The sequence below is a fragment of the Perissodus microlepis genome, chromosome 19 (genome assembly GCF_051167445.1).
Source record: "Perissodus microlepis isolate ML-2025 ecotype Zambia chromosome 19, ASM5116744v1, whole genome shotgun sequence".
Classification (NCBI taxonomy): domain Eukaryota; kingdom Metazoa; phylum Chordata; class Actinopteri; order Cichliformes; family Cichlidae; genus Perissodus; species Perissodus microlepis.
Window position 1 is genome coordinate 14,467,936 of NC_140479.1, and position 23,364 is coordinate 14,491,299.

At 39.2% G+C, this 23,364-nt stretch overlaps 1 protein-coding gene and 1 long non-coding RNA gene across 2 annotated transcripts; both read left to right on the top strand.

Moving 5' to 3' along the window:
• The first annotated feature begins 6,854 nt into the window (after positions 1 to 6,854).
• Positions 6,855 to 18,447, top strand: LOC146365626 (G-protein coupled receptor family C group 6 member A-like). Its single transcript, XM_084915339.1, has 6 exons — positions 6,855 to 8,697; positions 8,780 to 9,074; positions 9,247 to 9,999; positions 10,777 to 10,989; positions 11,069 to 11,183; positions 12,223 to 18,447. The coding sequence occupies exons 1-6, from the start codon at positions 8,510 to 8,512 to the stop codon at positions 13,158 to 13,160; spliced, it is 2,502 nt and encodes an 833-aa protein (XP_084771465.1). The 5' UTR covers positions 6,855 to 8,509; the 3' UTR covers positions 13,161 to 18,447.
• Positions 18,448 to 19,369: 922 nt separating this feature from the next.
• LOC146365627 (uncharacterized) lies at positions 19,370 to 21,717 on the top strand. The gene is made up of 3 exons (XR_014798680.1): positions 19,370 to 21,198; positions 21,276 to 21,484; positions 21,599 to 21,717. It is a non-coding gene; the product is annotated as an uncharacterized LOC146365627 (long non-coding RNA).
• Positions 21,718 to 23,364: the final 1,647 nt, after the last annotated feature.

Genomic DNA, 23,364 nt, shown 5'->3' on the forward strand with positions numbered 1-23,364 from the left:
GCTGCCAATACTATACAGATGACTGATTTAAATACAAATCACTGAGTGCCTGTGGTGAAGTGGTGCTCTGTAGTCAGATTAGTCTCACAGACTGCTGAAAACAGTCATACTGCAGCCGTCAGCTGTCAGAGAATTGCTCAGCAGCCTGTGACTTCAGCACTTAAATAAATGTTTGCATCAGCACTCAGGAGCACGGTCACCTTTTCTGCTTGATTTCTTTCTCCTGCGCCTTTCCTTTCCGCTAAAAGTCACGCAGTATTGCAATCTAATTCACTTCACTGCGTAGGTTGTTCTAACTGGAAACCACCGTCAGCAATATCTGTGGTTACCTCAGTAATAAAGGTCAGCTGGGAACAGGAACAGAGGGGTGCTTTTGTCCTGTCATGCTATTCAAACTCTGAAAGTCAATACATGCTGGGAGACTGATCACACAATGATGCAAAGATGCAAAGACAGACAAAGCCAACACTTAATACGCATGAATACAAATACAGTTTGTATTTGTTTAACTGTTTTGAGTAATTACAGTGAATTTACACAAAGTGTTCAGTAAGCACAGCTTTGAAATAGCTGCAGAAAGGTGCAGAAAAAGGGCAGAAAGGACAAAGATGCAAGCAAGAGAAGACAAAGTTTATGGCATGCAGCCCGAGCCTAGAGCACCAATAACTATAAGCTTTATTAATAGGAAAGCTTTATGCCTTCTTCTACCTATTCTGTAGTGCTGTGCAAAAATCTTGAGTCACCCCTCATTTTGTTAAAACTTTGCTGGAAAAATTGAAAATGGGTGCAGTGATCTGTTGGAAAATGTACAAACATATATGGAAATACAGCTTATAAGGCAAAAACAGAGTTTAAATGGTTCTAATGAGCTTGAGAAGACAGTATTTGACTACTTCCAAAAGAAGATGAAGGCTTTTCACTACTTTGGCAAAATATAATTCCTATAGATAGAGGAACAAACAAAGTACTAAAGGTCTTAATTTCTTTTTTCAGCATCACTTAAACAGATTATTTCTAGTTTGAAAATATTTTAGTGTAATGAGCTCTTTAAAGTCTGAAAAGAGGCAGTCATATAAACATGTTTTATTTAAAAATTAAAGGGGAAAGGTGACTCCAAAGTTCCCTTAAAATAGACTGCCTTTCCACAGAAATCTAAAAAGCATGAAAACATTTCTGTCTATAAATTTCTGAACTGACAGTGTTTAGATGTCTAAAAGTAGTCACAACATTTCAGTATCTCCATATCTATGTTTATTATCTCTGTTGTTAGGTTTTTAGATCTTTGCTACTTTCTAATTTACCTTCACAAGATTTAAATCCATCCCATTTAATCTCCCTCTTAATCACTGCTAACTCAGCACATTCACGCCAAAGAAGGATGTGCTGTACTCTTGAAATGAAAGAGCAGAGGATAAAAGGACACACTTTCTTTGGCTGAAGATACTGTTTTGAATTTGCTGTGAGCTGTAATCCAATCTTGGCGTGGGACTTGATTTAATCCAAATACATATGATAGCAGCAGGAAAGACAGAAACCAGATAAAATGGGCTGCCACATGTTCAAAAAATATGCATCAGAACGACGAGTCTTTTTCAGACACATCTGACTTGCACAATTGAGTCTGTCACAAATTAAGTTGTAGCTTTCTTTGCAGACAAAACAAATTAATTTGCAATGATTAAATTACACAGTGTCTCTGCCAACTCCCTGACTCAGCCCAAACTCAGTGTTTGATTTCAACAAAAGTGCCCGTGCTTGGATTTCAGCTATTGATATTTGAAGGGTCCACAAATACAATCATGTGCACTCTGACGTATGAGCACTGCGAGGATTAAGCAACAATCTGATGCTGCCGGATGTGAAGTACTGCGAAAAATTCCATTGTCTCAGAAACTAGGATCAGATTTTCTTTACCACATGAAAATTGATTTTTAGTTTTTTTTTAGCTCTGCCTGGAAAGATGAAAAAGAAGCAGAATGACATTGAAATATAGACAATATATAAAGTAATGAGAAAAGGAGCTAAAAAAAAAAGTGACACACAACAACAATTGGCTTGTATTTAGGAGAGCAGAGACTGGTGAAAGAGGGGACGGTCACATCTATTTCTGGACTATTTATTTATTTAAATATTCCGATCCAATTAATATATTTTTTCCTCAAATATTTACAATGCAAATAAAATGCATTTTGCATATTATTCAAATACAGTTGGTAAAAATATCCCTTTTATAAAAAGGGAACTGAATCAGGCAGGTGATCTCTGACACTTGGCCTCTATCTATGTCACCACTGGAGAGATGAACATGGTTATTTCTTAAAGCATATAGTTAGGGCTGGACCAGGTGAGCCTGAATCCTCCCTTAGTTATGCGGCAATAGGCATAGGCTCCTGGGGGAATCCCATGATGCATTGAGTTTTTCCTTTTCAGTCACCTTTTTCACTCACTATATGTTAATAGACCTGTCTGCACTGAATCATATTTGTTATTAATCTCTGTCTCTCTTCCACAGCATGTCTTTTATCCCGTCTTCCTTCTCTCACCTCAACCAGTCGCAGCAGATGGCCCCGCCCCTCCCTGGGCCTGGTTCTGCCGGAGGTTTCTTCCTGTTAAAAGGGAGTTTTTCCTTCCCACTGTTGCCAAAGTGCTTGCTCGGGGCTTGGGTCCTGGTTGGTGTGTTGCCGGGGTTGTGGGCGGGTGGGTGTAAGGGGGCCCAGTCCTGGCGCAGGGTGCCGCCGGTGCATCGAGCCACCTGGGGGGGCTCTTCAACTGGTGGGGGAGATTGTTACATCTTGCAGGAGCTCTCCTCTCTTCAGGAGCTCACTCTGCAGGAGGGGGAGATACAGGAGAGGTGGAGGAAGATCTCAGCCTGGGTGTCTATTGTCTTGTGTAGTCTGGAAGATGAGTGGATGACGGGGTCGGTGCAGTTTTCTCTGAGGTGGGGTCAGGTGGGCTGTCCCGGGCTCCGTGGAGCTGGGCGGCGCTGCTGTACTGGGCCCCGGTCCGGATGGGTCTGGGCCCCCTTTCCCTGGCGGGTTGCAGAGTATGAGGGTGCCTACTGGGATCAGCGAGGGAGCTGGCCCCAGGGAAGGGTCACTTGCCCCTCCCTTCCTTCCCTCCCCATCACGTAGACATTGAGGGCTATCAGGAGGGGCTATGCGCTTACCTGCTGCTCTCTGGCAGGTAGCTCCATGCCCTCCTGGGTTTTAAAGGCACCTTAGAACACACATGCATCAACACTACATATGAGCAGGCAGAGGGAGGTTTGGAGTCTTCACACACACCCGTTCTCTGCGGCCTGCTGGAGCAGGGGGGCTAGGAGGAGAAGTTGGCCGTCCGACTGGGGTCTGGAATGTGGGGCCTCCCTGCTGCTGCAGAGTCGGGGCGGTCTGCTTCTCCCCACCCCAGAGAAAAGGGTAACACCACCTGGGTCTGGGTGCAGTTTCCCCCTCCAGGGGCAAGGGTACCTAGATCTGTGTGTGCCTGTATGTCTGTGTCCATATGTCAGGTTGGGTATCAGACGCCACCTCTCTGGGGACATCTCAGGTCCTCCAAGGTATGGAGGCCTATCTCCCCCACCACTTCCCCTGCCAGTGGCAGACGCCCTCAGACATCGGTGCGTTGGTGGTTCTTTGTGTCCGGGGATGGGCGTCCAGGTACACACCGGCTCACTCCTTGGTGGCTGCTTATCGGGGCCTGGAGCCTGGGGTTCGCTTGGGCCACTTCGGGGGTGGGGTGCCCTTGGCCTCTCGGCCTGGGGCTCGGTCACTCTGGCGCAGCTGGCTGCCGGCAGAGCTCACGGGCACGTCACTGCAACCCCCCCTGGCTCCTGCTCCGCGGCTGCTGAGTGACCCCTCATCTGGGACTCTCCTCAGCTCTTTCTGGGGTAGTGGTGCAGCTGCCCCTCTGTTGGTCTTCCTTGGTCTCTTGTGTTCTGAGGGCCTCTGGATGTCTGGAGTTTTGATCTCCTCCATACCTGCTTCATGCCCTGGAGGACGGGGCTGTGGCTCCCCACACCCTCTAGCAGATCATTACATGAAGGAACCTTTTAAAAACAAGCGCGTTCATGCTCACAGGTGTACACACGGGTGCTCACACACACAAACTACACCCTTTTTGGCTCCTACCTCAAAGCACACTGTGCGCTGTTGACCTTACATGCTGCACAATAATGTTTAATATTTAGTATTTACTGTTATATTCAGATAGATCATCATGATGTTGTTTATTCTATTGCTCTCATTTTCTTCTGCTTGTTTTCTTTTTTTCATTCTCAACAGGTGATCCAGGTGATTGATATATGTATTTTTTGTCTGCTTATTTTGTTGGTTTTTGTTTTTTGCCCATTATCCCCGTCCCTCTTCTCCGCTGTTTTTCTTTCCCTCTTTCTTTCTCCCTTTTCTTTTCCTCATTCAAGTCTGTCCCGTATCTAGCAAGTGAAAATAAAAAATAAAATAAACAATAAAAGGTGAATCAAATAGACCATTACGGCAAGGCTGGGAGGGTCCATTTGGCAAAGTAAATCCGTTGGGCATCTTTCTTTGCCTTTAGACAATAATTCTGATGGCAAAAGAACCAAACAGGACAGGCAAAAAAACCCCAAAAAAACCCCAAAAACAAAGTGCTTGCTCGTAGGGGGTCATTTGATTGTTGGGTTTTTCTCTGTATGGATTATTGTAGGGCCTACCGTACAATATAAAGCACTTTGAGGTGACTGTTGTTCTGATTTGGCGCTATATAAATTGAATTTCATTAAATATATTCAATAATTTGGTGTTTTGATTGGGATTCTAATTGTGGTCACTTTACGTATGTTTATACATACATTGTGACTTTGGAGAACTGTTACTTCGTTAACAGCAAATGCCAACTATAGGTGTTGTTGGGTTATAAGAACACAGTTTATGGTACAGCTGTGCCAAACATCGTATTGAACTGACAACACTTAGAAATGAAGCTACAAAGCAAAGATGCCTCATTTTGTTAAATGCCTGTTTCCTCAAGTCCTCTTGTAGGATATCTTCCTCACCTCCTCTGCTTCCATCTCTGCAGGAGGCTCTGAAATGCAAGGAGAGGGGTCAAAAAGAGGTATCAAGGATGTGCAATCTGTAAAATAAAAAAAGGCAATGTGCGTGTGTCATTCAGTCACAGCATGCTGAGCTTGCATGAAAGGGAGAAGGTATAGCAGGTGTCCTTGTTACTTAACTTTGCACTAGTCCCCGAACTCAGTGAATGAACCATTCATGGACATTGTAAACACCGTGCCCTGTGAATCGAGACATTGTCACCCTGGACCACTCCCTAGATGGAAATTAATTCCTGGATGGAAATGCATGATTAAAGTGGAACAAATACCCAGAAGTACTTTTCAATGTTTTGCATGAACTCTTTCTGTAAGGGACAAAATGCTAAAGAAGAAAAAGGCCTCGGACAAAATACCATTTTTTTTCTTTTATCAGCTTAATGACATAGATAGATGCTTTTTTAAAATCAGGGAAAAAAACAACTAAAACCAAGTGTTCTCATTTACAACCATTTAAGCACATTATAAATGTTATAAAATAAATGTACAATATGCTCTCTGAGTACAGCTTGCTAATACTGGTTGGACCTCTTTTGCTTTCAGAACTGCCTCAATACAGCAAAAAATATTTACAATGCAAATAAAATGCATTTTGCATATTATTCAAATACAGTTGGTAAAAATATCCCTTTATAAAAAGGGAACTGAATCAGCCAGGTGATCTCTGACACTTGGCCTCTATCTATGTCACCACTGGAGAGATGAACATGGTTATTTCTTAAAGCATATAGTTAGGGCTGGACCAGGTGAGCCTGAATCCTCCCTTACTACCTCAATACTTAATTGCACAAATTCACCAAGGAAATATTCCCCAGAGAACTTGGCAGCATCATGTAACTTTTGCAGATGTGTCAACATGATGTGAATTTCCTGTTCAACAATATCCCAAAGATGTCCTATTGTATTTATATGTGGTGACTGCGGAGGTGACTTAAACTCTTTTTTTTGTTGCTGTTCTTGTCATGTTCGAGTTTACTTTCCAAAACCATAAATATACCATTCATTTAAATGCACATGATTTATTTTATTAAATGCTAATTGCTGTTTCTTCCTTTAGTTTTTTAAACCAGTTCTTTGCGTTCATAATATTTGACTGATTAATGATTATTATTGAATGATTTTTTGATTTGATTTGATATACCTTTATTAGTCCCACAAGGGGAAATTTCATGTTAAGGCGCCATTTTACCCTCCGACCATACATACATTACACAAAAACATCACATGGGGAAGACAGGTCAGAGAGGTATAACAATGTTGTCAACTGAAAACAATCCTTGTTTATTGGGCTTTTTGTACTGGGTATTAGACATTGCCTGTAACATTTTCTTGTCCCAGACACTATTACAGGTAGTGACGGTGTCTGATGAGATCTTAATTTTTTCTTCAGAAAGTCATTTAATGTTTTGTTGTTTTTTTGTTTTGTTTTTTTAATTTATTTAAGAATTAAGGGATATAAGAAAAGGCTAGATTATCTCTCACTGAGTGTGATTTTTGACTGAGTATGGTTGTTTTTTTTGATAATTATTGTCCCTGGTGGTGATAGTTATTTCATTGCTGAGAGTTTAAATGAAGTGCAGTTATTGTTTATGGAGAACAGTTTGTCACTTACCTCAGTGAAACAGTTTGAGGATTCTGTATGGGTTAGTGGGTGGGTGAGGTGGTCCATGAATAAAGTACTTACTAATGTTAGCTTTTCAGAACAACTTTTAAATTTAACCTCCTTATTCTAACTGGTGCTTTCATTGCAAAACTGGTTTTCTGTAAGAATTGAATTGAATTGAATTGATATACCTTTATTAGTCCCACAAGGGGAAATTTCATAAGGCTGCCGACCTATTGCACACAATGGCAGCGCCATCTTACCCTCCGACCATACATACATTACACAAAACATCACATGGGGAAGACAGGTCAGAGAGGTATAACAATGGAAAATGCACCACATGAGGAAAGATAAGGAGAAAAAAAAATAACTCCCCCCAGACTGAGCTCCAACAGGGAGATCAGTTTGAGAACAGAAAAAAACACCTCTGCACATAGCACATGAAAAAAACTCTTAATACACCAAAGAAACACATGACAAGCAACAGGGGTGGGTAAAGGGTGAGAGACAGCCGAATTAGACAGTACATCCGGGCCTGCGTACGCTGGTCTCCTTGATCCACCGTCAACATCGAAAGGGAATAAGCGTCAAAGGCGTTTGGAAAGGGAGGGGGGATGAGTGTGTGCATATCAGTGTATATGTATGTGTGTGCGTGTCCATAGTTCAGCTGAGACAGTGTCCTTCGCCCTGCTAGGCTAAGTAAACAGTCTTCCAGCCAACCCAGGTGGCCTTGCATGGAATGGGAAGGAACAGTCTAAACACAGTCGTTATCAGGGTGTTGTTGTTCAGCTCCAGCCTTGAGACCGCAGCTGGCGCCGAAGGGGTCTCCGCATAAAGTGATGGTGGTTTTTACTTTAGTGCGAACAGCTCATATGAATTTCAAAGCAGTTCTACAGTCCAACACTGGTCTCTCAATCTCCCGTTGGAGAGCCACGAGCTTCGCCATACTTGCGTTCTGTGATGTTGTCATTTCTTGTGCTCAAGGAGCCAATTCTGAGAACTCACGGCAGTGTGCCTCCCCGAGATGTCATCCAATTTGCGCCGAGAGATGTTATTCCGAGCTAGCCCTTCGAGATGTATCCAGTCTGCAGTCAGAGATCTTATTCTGAGTATTCACAGCAGCCATAGCCTCTCCAAGATCTTATCCGTGCTGCACTCAATGAGCCCATTTTGAGAAACTCACGCCTCTCCCATCGTTCCAATCCCAGCGGGCAGCCTTGTGGGGGTTTGAACAGCCGGTTCCGCTTTCTTAATTCTTCGATAAGTCAGGGCCAAGCCAGCTCCGATCAGCCAGAACCCTGTTACCATGGTTCCAAATAGGTAGATATCTTCAGCACTCAGGCTCACCCTCTTTTTGCAGGTATTTTTCTTTTTGCAGCATTTTTCTTTTTGCAGCGTTTTTTTTTTTGCAAGTGTTTTTCTTTTTGCAGGTATTTTTCTTTTTGCAGCATTTTTCTTTTTGCAGCGTTTTTCTTTTTGCAAGTGTTTTCTGAAGTTGCAGTCCGTTTGGCCTCTCAGGGCCACCGTATTTATGCCTATTTCTACTCCTGTTTGAATATGTTATGTATTATCATTTAGAAAAACTTGGAAAAAATGTTTTTAATTTATTTTAACATGTTGAAACTAAAACCTAGACATCATTGTCTGTGACAAATTCAAATCATCTTGGTCTTTTCGTGTTTGGAAGATTAAAGAGGAACTCATTTGGATTGCGTTACAAAGACAATCTGATGATGCAAATGATAAACGAGTAGAAGTTTTTTATATAGCTGCTGTACAGGAACCTGGTCATACTGAAAAGAGAAGATAGACACATGTAAATGTTCTACCTGTGCGTATCCATGATGTTTTTAATGTGGTTATTTGTCATGAGTGTGTTTCACTCCTCTTTAGGACAGAATAGTTTTCTCCGTGCATACTCTCCTGGGAATATCATCATTGGTGGACTTTTCCCCATTCATTTAAAAACTAATAGGACTAACACTTCTGCACCTCTCTCCTGTAGTGAGTAAGTACAGGCTGAGTTCATCAACTCATTAGTGTCAAATAGATGGTTTGTGAATTTAATCTGTCTTCTGTCAATCTTGCAGCTATGGTTTAAAAACATTCCTGCACAGTCAAGTGATGATATACGCCATCAGCAAAATCAACCTACCTAACATCACGATAGGATACGACATCTATGACACTTGTGGAGATGTCAGCCTCGCCTTGAGAGCGACTCTCCAGCTGCTGAAGAATCAGTCAGACCCAGAAAGCTGTTTAGTGCCAGCAGATGCTCAGTCCAAGTTACCTGAACCCGAAACCAAGGTGGTGATCGGGGAAAGGTACTCAGAAGTATCGATAGCTGTTGCACGACTTGTTGCTCTGTCTTCAGTTGCCCAGGTTTGTTTTCTCTTTTTCTGTCCTACAAAGCTCAGTTAGAAATATAAGAATCTAAATTTGATGAAAATCAATAATATCAGCAAATACATAATCTGTCTTTAGATTTCCATGCTTATGTGTTGAAAAATCTTTAATGAACTGTTTTCATATATGCTCTATGTCTGTTTAACAGATTAGTTATGCATCCACAAGTGAGCTGCTGAGCAGCAAGTTCAAGTTTCCCACTTTTCTGCGAACCGTGCCTAGTGACAAATATCAGACAAGAGGTATTATTGAGCTGGTGAAGCTATTCCATTGGAAAACAGTGATTATTGTGGGAAGTGATGATGAGTATGGGAAATATGGCAGTGATAGCCTTCAAGACAACTTCAACAACAAGAGGATCTGCATTGAATTTGTTCACATCTTGTCCGCTCATTTTACGACAAACAATAATAGCATTGAGCTGAATGAACTACTGAAAAAAATTCAAAACTCTTCTGCTGAGGCCATCATCATCTTCACAAAGGTGAGTAATGCAGAAATCATCCTGGAAGCAGCTATTAAACACAAAGTCAACAGAACGTGGATTGCAAGTGATGCATGGTCCAGCTCTTCAAAGATCTCTGCAATGTCAGGCATCGAACTGGCAGGAGAAGTTTTTGGGTTCATATTTAAGCAGAAAGAGGTGCCTGGCTTTAAAGACCATGTCATGTCGATGTTTAATGGAACTAATAACACAATTCTTAGAGATTACCAGATGCAGCATCTACTTTCTATAAATCAGTCTGAAGAAGAAAGAAAGCAATATCTGGCTTCTTACATCGACCAGGATGAATCTTATGGTGTCTATATAGCAGTTCGAGTCATTGCTGAAGGGCTCAGACGCTTGCTGAAGTGTAACGACCATCGGTGTGAACGAAGATCCAGTTTCACAGCCTTAGAGGTACAATAAAAATAACTTGCCAATTATTAATTATTTGTCTTTAACAAATATTTTCAGTTACATAAGAAGTTTGCGAAATTTTGTCTGTCTTTAAAATATGAAACTTAAGCCAGAAATTGATATTCTTGGGGAAAAATCAACCATAATATTGCCAGGAAATCATTTATGCTGAATGGTACAAACAACATACGTTTTCTTTCAGCGAAACTGCACATATTTCAGCAGCATGGCACTTTACTAAAAACACCCAGGTGCTAAGCTGTCTTGCCTGCAGTCCAAATGTTCAATCATTTAAACCAGGGGTGTCAAACATACGGCCCGCGAGCCAGATACAATTATATCCGGCCTGCGAGATAACTTCATTATCATTATTATTCATTATTATTCTGTTACTTAAATATAGACATGTGTGGTCCCTACAAAAATGTCAAAATCTCAGCTGAAAGTCCAAACAAACCATTTCAATAACCTCCAAACAGCTAACAGTTTAAAAACAACAACAACAATTATTAATATTAACTTCTTAAATTTTACATGATTTGCAAATTTTCCAATTTTTTCTTTTACACAATGTTGCCCTTTTTCTGGGCAGAGAGGATGTTACACATTCCATAGCACCCACTGCTAAACTATCGACATTTGTCTTGTTTATTGGTAAATATGTAAGTTTTTCTTAGAAAAGGTTAAACATTAAAATTTCAAATATATTGCAGTTTGTGATGATTTTATTTCATAAAAATGTCTTTCTTCCTTTATGATGTTTTGGTTTTTTCACAGCTTCTATCGGAAATCCAGAAAGTAAACTTTACTGAGAACAACACACAAATATACTTCAATAGTGATGGAGATCCCAGTTTGGGATATGATATCGTATACTGGAACAGGTCTGATTGCAAAAAGGGTATGATAATACAAACTATTGGAGAATACAGTCCAGATGGAAAAATTACAGTCCCAACAGACCTTTTCAGACACCTCATAAATGACATGGTGAGATGAGTTTTTAACATTCATTTATGTCCCATTAAGGTTTATGAATCATGTACTCATGCTACTGTTTCTTTTGCAGGTCTCTGTTTACAATTGCTCAAAAAAATGTAAAGCAGGACAAGGATTTACATTAAAAGGAAAGTGTTGCGGAGTTTGTGCTCCGTGTGCAAGTGGAGAGATTTCTGATGGAAATCGTAAGTCTTTTATTCCAAATCTAAATTACACTGCTCAAAAAAATAAAGGTAACGCAGATCTGAATGAATGAAATATTCAAAAACTTTGTTCTTTACATAGTTGAATGCGCGTACAACAAAATCACACAAAAATTATCAATAGAAATCAAATGTAGCAACCCATGGAGGTCTGGATTTGGAGTCACACACAGGGTCCTGGGTCTCCTGACCTAGTGTTTTCAGTTCTTTGGGATTTTTGTGTTATGTCTGGTTCATTTGTGATTTATTTTATGCTTCCTGGGTTTTGATCCCCTCTTGCTTCTCTGTGCCCTCCAGCATTTGGTGAATGTAACGATTACTTTAGTGTTCTGTGTTTAAGTCTTCTCTGTCTGTTTGTTCCCCCCTGTGTTGTTGCCTTCTGTGTCTCCCTCTGTGTGACTGTCTATATCATGATGTGCGTTATTGTGCTTTGCTCCCACCCCTTGTGTTCTGTGTTTTCGTCTATCGTATATTTCTTCATTCTCTCTCTCTCTCTCTGTACTTCCTGTGTTACGTTTAAGGTCCATGTCTTGGTGTCAGCGTTTTCAGTTTTGTGTCCTCCCCGTCCTGTCAAGTGTAATTGTCCTCAGCTGTGTTCCTTGTGTGCTTCCACTTCCCTCATTACCCTCTGTGTATTTATGTCAGAGTCCCCCTCTGTTCCGTGTTGCGTCGTCCCTCATGCTATGTGATCCTTTGTGTGCCACTCTGTGGAACATTAGATTATATTTTCCCAGTCTAGTTTAGTTCATCATTAGTTGTATCATTTTCCTGCGTCTGCAATAAACTGCCCTTTTGAGTTGATTCCCGTGTTGCGAGTCCTGCATTTCGAGTCCTGAGTCCAGATGTAATTTTATTGCCTATCTTGTGTTCCTAAATGTGCAAAGTGCATTATGCATTCATTATACTTGCCTGTTTAATATTAATTTATGATTGCAGCTTTTTTTTCTTTCCAAATGATTATAGGATAGGAAAATATTGTCTTCTTTACTTGTGCTACTTGTGTTTTTGTTTCCTTCTGCAGATTCAACATGCAAGCATTGTGAAGACGGGGCATATTCTCGTCCTGAAGAGAATACATGTTTGAAAAAAAGTGATGACTATCTCGATTGGGTAGATCCCTTCTCAATCATTCTCAGCTCCCTTGCAGCCGTTGGGATCATTGCTACCGTTGTGTTTGCTGTTCTGTTTGCAGTATATCTTAAAACTCCCATTGTGAAAGCAGTTGGAGGTTATTTGTGTTTTCTGGAGCTTTTTGCATTGCTGGCTGGCTTCTGTCTTACATTCACCTTCATAGGCAAGCCTACTGAGAAGATTCACTGTGTAGGTGTTCCTCTCTTCGGCATAGCCTTTACTCTCTGCATCTCTTGCATTCTGGCAAACTTGCTTCAGATCTTCTTGGGCTTCAAGTTTGACCTTAAGGCAGAGTCTTGGATAAAGAAGCTGAATAAGCCATTGGTGGTGGTGACCATCATCTCTGGGATTCAGTTAGGCCTATCTGTCTCATGGCTGACCAAAGAACCACCACATCCTGTCAATCAATCTTTAGATTACACTATCCTATACAACTGTAAGATTGAGCCCCATAGATACTTTATAGCCATGTTAGTCTACAACGCTTTCTTGGGCCTTATTTGTTTCGTGTTTGCATTCAAAGGTAGACAGCTGCCAGATTTGTACAAAAATGCTTCTTTGATCACCATCAGTATGCTGCTGTTTGTAGTCATCTGGATCATCTTCCTCCCCATTTATTTGACCTTGACAGGGAAATACCAACCAGCAGTACAAAGTGCAGCTATCCTCACTTCCTGCTTCAGCATCCTTGGTTGTCATTTGGCCCCAAAATGTTATATTATGTTGTTCAGGAAAGAGCTTAATCATGAGCGCGCCATTGCTGAATACATTAGGAAGTTTTATGAGCAAAAGGGTATTTCTGTGGTCCACTCGCAGTGTCACACTTAAATTGTTCTGCAAAGGAATGACTCTTCCTGTGACGACGTTTTAATCAATATGTCTTTCTAGCAATTTAATATGTGATTTTGCCATAGGCTGTATATAAAGGATGAATGCAGCCACTGCAACATTACCTATTGGTTAGTGAATTCCTGTTGTGAAGCCTCCAGCTGAGTTAGGGACCACGTTGGGAAGGCAGTGTCTCTTTGGCTCATTGGCACCCTTCTGATTAATCCCTTTTTTAAATGTAATTTACAAAATGAGCTATTATTGTGTTCAGCAAGTCTAATTTAACCCTAACCCCCTAACTCAGGGGTCGGCAACCCGCGGCTCCGGAGCCGCATGCGGCTCTTTAGTCTTTATTTTGCAGCTCCGGGTGGTTTGGGAAATTAAATTAGAAGTATTTAGCTGAAGTGTATTTTATTTGTGTTTAGTTCTTTTTTTAACTTGTAGTTCTTAATTGGAAGATTATTGTGATTTTGAAATATAAAAATAAAATTACATCTTATTATTTTTTTCATCGCTCAAAATAAGCGTCACACTCGCGGAAGCCGGAACGCCTGCAATCAAACCTGCAACTCCTATTCCAATACAGACACTACAGGTGGGAATCAAACTTGCGATCCTCTGCTCCAAAGACGTGTAGTCTAACCACTACTCTAGTCTCTACACTACAACACTCTCTTGTCTGTGTGTTTTTGTCAATTTTGCCTTCCCTCTTTCTCAGCTGTTTGGAGGCAGGCTAGGCGTACCTTTATCACACATCTTTTCTAATTTTAATGTAACATATGCCATTTTATTTAGGCAGATCTTATTTCATACACTCTCCCTGTTACAATATATATATATATGTATATATGAATAAACAGAAATAAAAGCAGGAACAAAAGCAGCTGGACAGTGTAGTGGTAAGACTACATGCCTTTGAAATAGGAGTTGCAGGTTTGATTCTCACTGGCAGTGTTTCTATCCAGTAAAGGTCCTCGCTAACCAAGCTTAATGCAGAGAGAGAACTCTAACAAGGTCCACGTCAGGTGTTGCGGAACCAGAGACGAAAATACCGAGCTGCTACGTGAATAGGATGATGGAATTTTCATCCATAAGTGTGTGTGTATGCAATGAGGACTCCAGATGCCTCTGTGATGACTTTATGTTTCTGTGAGTCTTGGTAACACACGCCCTTTCTTTAGCATTAAATAACTCGTCAAAAACAACCATATCAGAATGATTAATATAAGAGCAAACCTCACACTTTGCCCCCCAAAATTTGTACCTGTCATCTGTTTCAGTGAGAGGTGATCATCAGTCTTTCTGGCCGTCATTTTATACAACACATTCTGCTCTGCTCTGAAATAACTCAAGAAATGGGTTGAATATTGGTTCAAACACGCAGTTTATGCAGAATGTTTTTACAATTTAAATCCAGCACCAGTAACCAAAGCTGAAACTAAGAACGAAGATCAATCAGGGTAAAAACCAAACATTCATCAGCATCAGCGGTTAAACATGGACCATTTGTTACCTTGAATAATTTCACTTTTTCATAATGAGAGGCACAAACTGGGGTTTGCAGAGTGCTTTGGAAAATGTTTTGGTTGTAGTTTAGTTGCAGTCCAATAGGCTCTCGTAATCTGGCTCCAGTTAAGGAAGATTTAGGCAGGCTGTGACCTGTGCATAAATAAAGTAACATACAAATAACCATTTCCTGGATGGAGCCACTTTATTTCTTCATCACTGGAGCCAAATACTTTCCTCAGGATGATGTAGATGCACAGAGAGTATTCATAAAGCTCACAATTTAGACTCATAAGAACAATGTTTATTCAGATTTTGAATTAAAGGAAACATGAACTATTTTCACTCAACGGAAAAATAAAGGTGGTACTTTCACAATTGCTTCACCTTTCAAACTAAAAAATAAAATAAAATTATGTGTATTTTGTGCAATTCCCCCAGGAAAAGATACCTTTGATGTCAATTAAATCCAGCCTGGGAAAGCTTTCAAATAAAAAGTTCAATATTTGCTGAGCTAAACAACAGCTGTATCTTACCTTCATTGGAAAGTCAATACATCTTTATCTGAGCATCATCTTCCTCTTGAGTCATTTAAAACAGAAATTCTCTCAGCAAAGTGGGGCACAGACTTTTTCAGCCATGTATTTGTACAATCAGCTGCACAGCCACTCATATTATTTGTCAGATAATTGGGTTAAATGCTTCAGAGGGCACAAACAGCAAAAACATGGCCTGGAGGTCTAATGAAGTGAAGGCCAGCAGATAGAGCAACCTGAGCTAGCCCCCACCTGTCTCAGTTGAGGCCACATCCCTGAAAAGGGAAAAATTGGCCTGTGCTAGGCTGCTAGGCTAGCAGTAAATTAATGTTATCCCATCAGAGCAAGCAATGCAGCAGGGCTTGTCAAGTAAACAAGAAAATCAACTAAAACCTACCAAAGTGAAAATTATCTCTCTAGCCTGTTGTAAGCTTCTTGCCTGTTTGCATCCATCTTTTCGAATACTGCCATCTTGTGGCCTCTGTGGATAACAAAGCACATGTGCTCTCAGAACATTGAAAGCAGAGTAAGCTGCCGCCTCTCAACTCTCACATGAACTCCAGACCTGCATTCACCTCTTCCCTCTGAAACCCCTCACACCCCCGACATACAAAAATCTGAACATCGCCCTTTCACTGACTGCTCCACCCCATTTGCACACCACAAACTCTCCAAGGACTCTGACTCTGTTGGACACTGTTGTTTATGTAAGATTGTATTGTCTTGTATTGTGTTGTAGGGGAGACCGGGGACAGTTGTAATTATTTTTGACATTTCTGTCTGTAGCTTGGAGCTCTTTTAAGGTAGTGGATTCATAATGTAATGGATAGTATTTACATGTCTCTGCATGGTATGGTCTCAAAAACAAAGAGTGAAATATTACAATTAACTCATAGTCTGGGTTAGTTGTAACATATCCTGGGGTGAAATGTAACAATGAAATAAGGGTACTGACAAAATCTTAAAATGTAATCTTTTTTATTCAACACCTGAATGCACCTAGAACTATTTACGTAGCTATGTGTGTGTGTGTGTTACGACCCCCTCTGCTAGGCGACAGTTGGGGGGGGAACATACACAAGCCCTCTCACGAAATCAGAGTAAATAAGGGGCAAATAATTAATACACAAAGAAAAGAACAGGCAAGAATAAAAGCTAAAGGTTAACTAAGGTGAGCCAGCAAACACAAGACTCTAATAAAACTAAGGTCAGCTATATATAAGAGCTTACAGAGCTCAAATGCTAGGCAGCCGAGGAGGACACCACATGTTCACATCAGAGCAGCAGTTCCCCATAGTGCGAAGGATCTTCAGCCATTTATACTCCCAGGTGCAGACAATCAGCCAGTCAGTTGGTCTGGGAGTGTCATGGGATCTCCAGGCAGCCAATTGTCCGTGTGGTCTGACACACTTCATTCTGCATAAAAGAAGGCTGGCACGATCTCCCAGTAACTAATCACTCACGAGTCATAGCACACTTGGATTTGCATGAGAAGAAGAAAAAGCAGTCTCACTCCCTCCAAGGCCCAGGGCCGTAACAGTGTGTGAGAGAGAAAGCAGAAATCTAGCTTTTGAACCCCCCAAAAAAGGCAAATTATGGAATTTCCAACTGAATATTTCATTAATTTTGGTTGGTCTTCCTTGAGCTTGGCCTCATTGGCTCAGTGGGCATTGTAACCTACAACTCTTGCACCAACTTTTGAACATAACAATGAAGCTGAAAAAATGTGATTGATTACATTGAGAAGAATTACTTTTTTTCATGGCTTACCTTGGTGTGGTTTGCAAAGTGCTTCAGAAAGATCAGGAAATTGGTTTCTTGCACCCATCCTGATTTATTTCCACTACCAATACTTCCTACTGGCCCATCTCTGACAAAGTGGTCTGACAAAGGAGAATTTTTTTTGAGCAAAGAAAATCTTAATTTGAGCAAACAAAATTAATTGCCGCGTGCAAGAAATGTATTTCAGTGTTTGCGATTATCCATATACACACACACACAATAGCAGCCCCTCTCGCTCAGTTGTTGGCATTTGCTCTTGCTCAGATCTCTGCTCTGTGTGCTGACAGACATCTGCGAACCTGCTCTCAGTGTGTCGCTCTCGCTCTAAACATCTCTGCTCCCTGCAAGCTCAACTCTTATTATACACCATTAAAAATGTGCCACAAAAAACAACCAAGCAGACTTGGATGCAAAAATTCTGATTGGTTGTTTTGGTCTAGCTACTACTGCATTCCAGAAACACTGTCCAAAATGTAGCTAAATCCAGTGGAGTGGTTTGGTTTAAACCTGATTGAAACCCATTTTACATCATCTTTCAAGTTTACATAGTTTGCAAGTTAGCTAGTGTCAGTTATCAGGCTAATATTAATGTACAAATTTATTTTATGTTACTTACATGTGATATCCTTAAACTAAGTAACCACAGAGGGAACTGGGGCCTGCGCCATACAAACTGGCACTACTCTCAAACAGCTTTGGCCCCCTGGTGCATAAATCCCTGCTACATTTCATTCATAATGTTGCCAATCCAAGCCCATTATGTACTAATTATTTTGTTCTTGTTTGTTTGTTTGTTTTTTGCTAATACAACCTTCATCTCCGTAATCAACCACAATTGCTGAATATTGCCACAAGGGGGTGTCTAGTTCTAGTCACCAGGGTCTGGAGCCCACGTTTAAACATTTAATCAACAATACCCCATGTTATAAACTGTGAATCCTTACCTGATTGTTCATTTATCACATATTAAACACATTATCTAAACAAAGCGCCCCTTCCCATTGTGACTAAACCAAAACATCATGACATGTAACCTTAAACCTTAATTTGGTTTCTTTAATATAGGGAAAGATGCAACAACCACCACTTTTTAAAAAATAATTTCTGAAAAGTCAGTCATTTATTTTATGTAGAAAATTTTTATTTTTATTATTATTATTTCTTTTTGCATTTCAAAATTACCTTTCGGTTCACCTTCCATCTGATCATCTTTTTGATTTGTAGCTGGATTTTGGTGAAATTCTGTTGCTTCAAAATCATCTCTGCGTATCTCAGCAGCACTGACGAGGCTTATAAAAAAACAAAATGCAAGTCAGGATGTCTTTCAAATATACCTGAAAACTGTCAAGTCATTTTATTTATAAGTACATTTAAAAACAATCAATGTCAATATCATGGTGTGAATTTACCTGATTCAAAAACTGAATTTTAACTACAAATGTGTTAACGTTGATAACTTTATAGTCCAGAACTGTTTTTTTTGTTCTTTCTGTTATTATTAATATTACTATTCACAAAAACAAACAAAACACAACTTTTATGTTTTCATTGTTCGATGTGTTTTGTTTTGTCTTAAACCAAATTGCCTATGTTTTGTGAGCTTCTATTTATTTTGTCTATTGATTGTGCTTTTCTCCAATTAAATGAATTACTAGATTAGCTTTGTGTGAAGTTGTAATTTGCAATCTTTCTTTTTGTTCTGTTTTATTTTGTTTCATTTTTTGGTGTGTTTTTCAATGTAAGGTATTGTTCTATTGCCATTTGTTATATAAATGTTCAATTGAATTGCCTCAAAAAAAAAGGTATTATATTTGCTACATTTTGTTACATTAATAAATTTTACTATCAAGTTGAAAGCGATCACAGTTAAGGAAGAGGAAAAATTTGCAACAAGTTAGAAAGACTGTCTGACAATGGTGAGAATGGTGGTGGTCATAACCTTTTATAACAGCTGTTGCCCATTAACCAAGAAAAACAATGAATGCACACATATTGTATCTCCAATGATCTGCAAGGACATTGGTGTGGTTATTTGTCATGAATGTGTTTCATTCATGTGGCTCTAAAAACAGGAAACCTCCAAAATTTCTGCTTTTGTATTTTATTTCTGCTTCTATTTTGCTAAACTTTTTATATAGCAACACCTGGCTTCTACTTAATCTGTTAATTGAAGCGGAAGCAGTAAAAGTGTATTTACATTTTCTTTTTCTTTTTTTTGAGCTCTATTATAAAGCTTTTTTTCAAAGGACTACAATCCTTACTGACCAGGATTTCTACAGAGCAGCATAACTCATTCAGAGACAGATAACCGTACATAACCCCTCAAATTGAAAGAAAGAAAGAAAAAAACAACCCATAACTTTTATATTTAAGAAGTTTAGATATTAAAGTCACTGTCCACAGCAGCCCAGCAGTGGTTGATTGTGATAAGCACACGTTAAGCAGGATCCACCCATCCATGAATGAACCAATCTACAGTAGCTGTCATAGGGAGAGAGGCGGGGTACATCCTGGATAGGTCGCCAGTCACTGGCTTCCTGCATCTTGAGTTAATAAATAATTAAATCAGATAGGCAGTTTAATAATCATATCAATCAAGTGGATTTTACTTGCCCTGCAGTCTGGCATTCCTTCCAGCTTCCATGATGACACGAACTCAGGAAATCAGAAAGTAATATCACCTGATTCTCTCACCTGCACTCTACATGCTTCCCTATTTTCTTTTCATTCGTTTTTGTCACAGTACTTTTCTTTAGCATTTAGCAATAATGTTAAAACTATAGAATGGGAAGCGAGCATCAATTTAGTTAAGTTTTTACATGACAGGAAATCTCAAAGGGAAAATGACTGAAAATATGCACAGACTGATTCTCCTGGAACACAATCTGTTATTCACTTAAAATACAACATCTGTACTTGAGGGGAAAAAAGAGCTTTGCGATAACTTGAAAAGGGAGTAAGATGAAAGTGAGAACAAATAATTTAAAAGGTATTAATTGCTTCACAAGTAATGTTTGACAAAATGGAAATTTAGCTATTCTTTTCAACATTTTCAACAGTTGATCTTTATATGATGTGTTCTCAAAGTTATCTGGTTATTTCATATTTCATGCCTTTGAAAAGAAACTGAATGCTAATTTTGTGATATAATGCTGCATGAGAATATATTTAAAGCTGTAAAAAATGCTAGTTTAGATTAATAGAGCACCTATGCCTGTAGCAGGAAAGCCTGTGGCATTCGTGCTCACTCATAGGTCAACTTTTTTCTATTTTTTTGCAATGCATTCTATTGACTTTCCATGCAAGTTTAATCTTTTTTTTTACTGTACTTAAATCTTTTGAAGCATTTTGAATTGCCTTGTGTCTCAAAGGTGCCAAAACCTTGCAATGCCTAGTTTAACTCCACTGACTTTACACATCAGACTCTTGTGAATTGTTATTACCAATGTGAAAAAAGCTTTTTGCAGTTCCAGTGCAGCTGTGCTAAATCTCATATCCAAGGACCATGCCTTTTCCCTAGAACTTTTAGTAAAACGGCTATCAAGGCTATCTTTTTCACTCTCTTTATTTTTTATCTTTATATGTCTTTAACTTCTAGTCAATGACAGCATTAATTTAAGCAAAAGCTTTTTTAAAAAATATTAAAAAAAATACGACATAAGAAAGACAACTTTGTGCACCACTAAAAACAAGACAGACAATCTTAGACTTTAGTTTTAAATCAATGGGTTGTTTTCATTTGGTCAAGATCACATTTTTGTGTCAGAGAAATCAGAGAAAAGATGCTGCAGTGAGCTCTAGCAGTTCTGCTGAATGGATTTTATTTGGACAGCTGGCGTCCCATTTCTTCCTGTTTCTAGCTAAGCTTTAATAGCTTCTTGTACGTAGTCTTCATAAAGAGAACTCTTGACAAGACATCCAAATTTAAATGAATATATTCACTTTTAAATGACACTGTGCTAAAATTCCTTTTCAGGATACAATGATTGGAGGGAATTCTGTGGATTGCAGCGCATTAAGACATTGGATGATTTGTCACTGGCCGTGGGAGACTCCAGGGTTACTAAGAGAATACTTGACATATACAAACATCCTGACAACATCGATGTATATCCAGGAGGACTTGTTGAAAGGCTTTTGCCTGGCTCAAGAACTGGTCCTCTCTTTGCTTGCCTGATTGGAAGGCAGATGAAAGTGCTCCGTGATGGTGACAGGTACATAAGATTTGTCTAGGTTGAACAGTCAAATGAAATCAAGGCTTCAGTGAAACTTGTGTATTTTTCATTTTCAGGTTTTGGTGGGAAGCTGATGGTGTGTTTACCCAGCAACAGAAGGAGGAACTTTTAAAATTTTCTCTATCCCATCTGATCTGTGATAATAGCGACATAGGAGAAGTTCCTCTTGATCCTTTCAGATTGGGGAAGTATCCATCTCATTATGTCTCCTGTGATCAGATACCCTCAATGAATTTGGAAGCTTGGAAAGAAGAAATGGGCGAAGGTCAGCCTGTGAAATTTTTGGCAAATCTTTCGCCTATTATTTAAAAAATCATTGCCTTAAATTGGTTTCCTTTTTTCTGCCACATATTAACGAGAAAATTTTACCCAATTCCAGACTTAAAACGGTGTGGCCTTCCTAAACAGATCAACAATGGAGATTATATCTTGTCCTCTACATCTCGAAAACATTAAAGGGTGCCGCTGTCATAGTTTGCATGGGCAATCGATGGTGTAATCAACCTCCACAATGTAACAGGTATGTAAACTATTCATGAACTATCTACTTGATGTTTACCTGCAGTACTTTGTAGGGATTCACATTGAAATATACTTTATAATGAAGATCCACCTTTGTAGGATTTGGTTGAGCACCACAGACATTCCCCATTTTGCAGGGTGTATATGCTTGTGCAGAACTACTGTCTGAGTGGAGCTTTACTGCCATCTGCTGGTACTAAAGGAGAGTGAAGTGTTTTAGCAGGGTTTCTTCATAATTTGAGCCATTTGCTAAAGATCACTGACTCAATACGCTTGTAAGCCTATACACACTTATTATTATGTTAAAAGTATAATCAGGTAATTACAAATAACAGGTGTTTAAAAATGACCTTGCGAACACTGCCTCTTTCAGGCTGTCACAGTAAACAAAATGTTTTCTCATTTTTTGTGAATCCGGTCATTGTTTTGTTTTTTTGTCTGTTTTTAAAAAAAGAAACAAACAAAAAAACGTTCCTTCATGTTTTCAGGTATTTGTGGGAACACTATAAGAGAATTCCTCACCACTAATCAAAACTTGACAAGCACGTTGCACTCACTAAAGAATTTTTCTGTTCTGAAATCTTGTCTGTGCAGTTCGTAATTCTAGGAAGACAATTAAAATATTTGTATGTTTTTTCTATGAACACATTCGTTTAATGCTGGGAAAATGTTTGTTTGTCAGAAGATGTTCTTACTATAAAATATGCAATAAGATACCATTACGAGAACTCCGTCAACATTAAACCTCAATGATCAAAAGGATTAATTTGATTGGAGGTTTACACTGAAGAAACAAAGCTGTGAAAAGTTTTATTATTCTTTCTGTAACTCTCTTCATCGTGACCTCATCCAACACGCACAGAAAAGAAATAAAAAAATCTGTCTTCTACATTTATAGAAAGTAACCAATATTGAAATTTTGACTGATATCTGGTTAAAATGTAGTAAGTTCAACTAAATATGTTGCACCAGAAAAACACCCACAGTCTAAGCAAAAGACAAAGACGTCCTGTATAATATAAACATTTACTATATATTTTATTTTTTTCTTTTATGTATCAAAAAGCCTGTTGAGGGGAGATTGATGAACATTTAAGAATTTAGCTTTAGTTTATCCTTCACATGATCAAGAATTATTAACTATGACTTCAGGCATATGTATTTAAGTTTTGTTTTGTTTTAATCAAGTATTTCTTACAGTTATTTTTTAAAAAGAGTTGGCCCATTCACATGGCAAGAACAAGGGCGCTGATGTTTTTGTTTTTTCTAATATTACTAGTATTAAACTACATTTAAGTCCCCAACGATAAGGATTGTATGAATGAATGTTATTTTGTCTGGTTATTTTTTATGGTATGATTTGTGTTTCTAACTTCTTTTTGATACAAATAATTTTAGATTATGTGTCATGAATCAACAAAACAGCACAGGCATGAGTAACAACAATAGAATGTCCATGTATAAAATATATTGGACATTTTAGTAATTGCAATAGGAAGAAAGAGGGGAAGTAGCTGCCATGTGCTACTAATCCATTGATTTTTGATCATCAGCAAGTGTGACCACTTCTGCAAAACCTGAAGCTGTGGCAGTTTGGAGTTCAGGCGGGTGTTAATGTCTCTC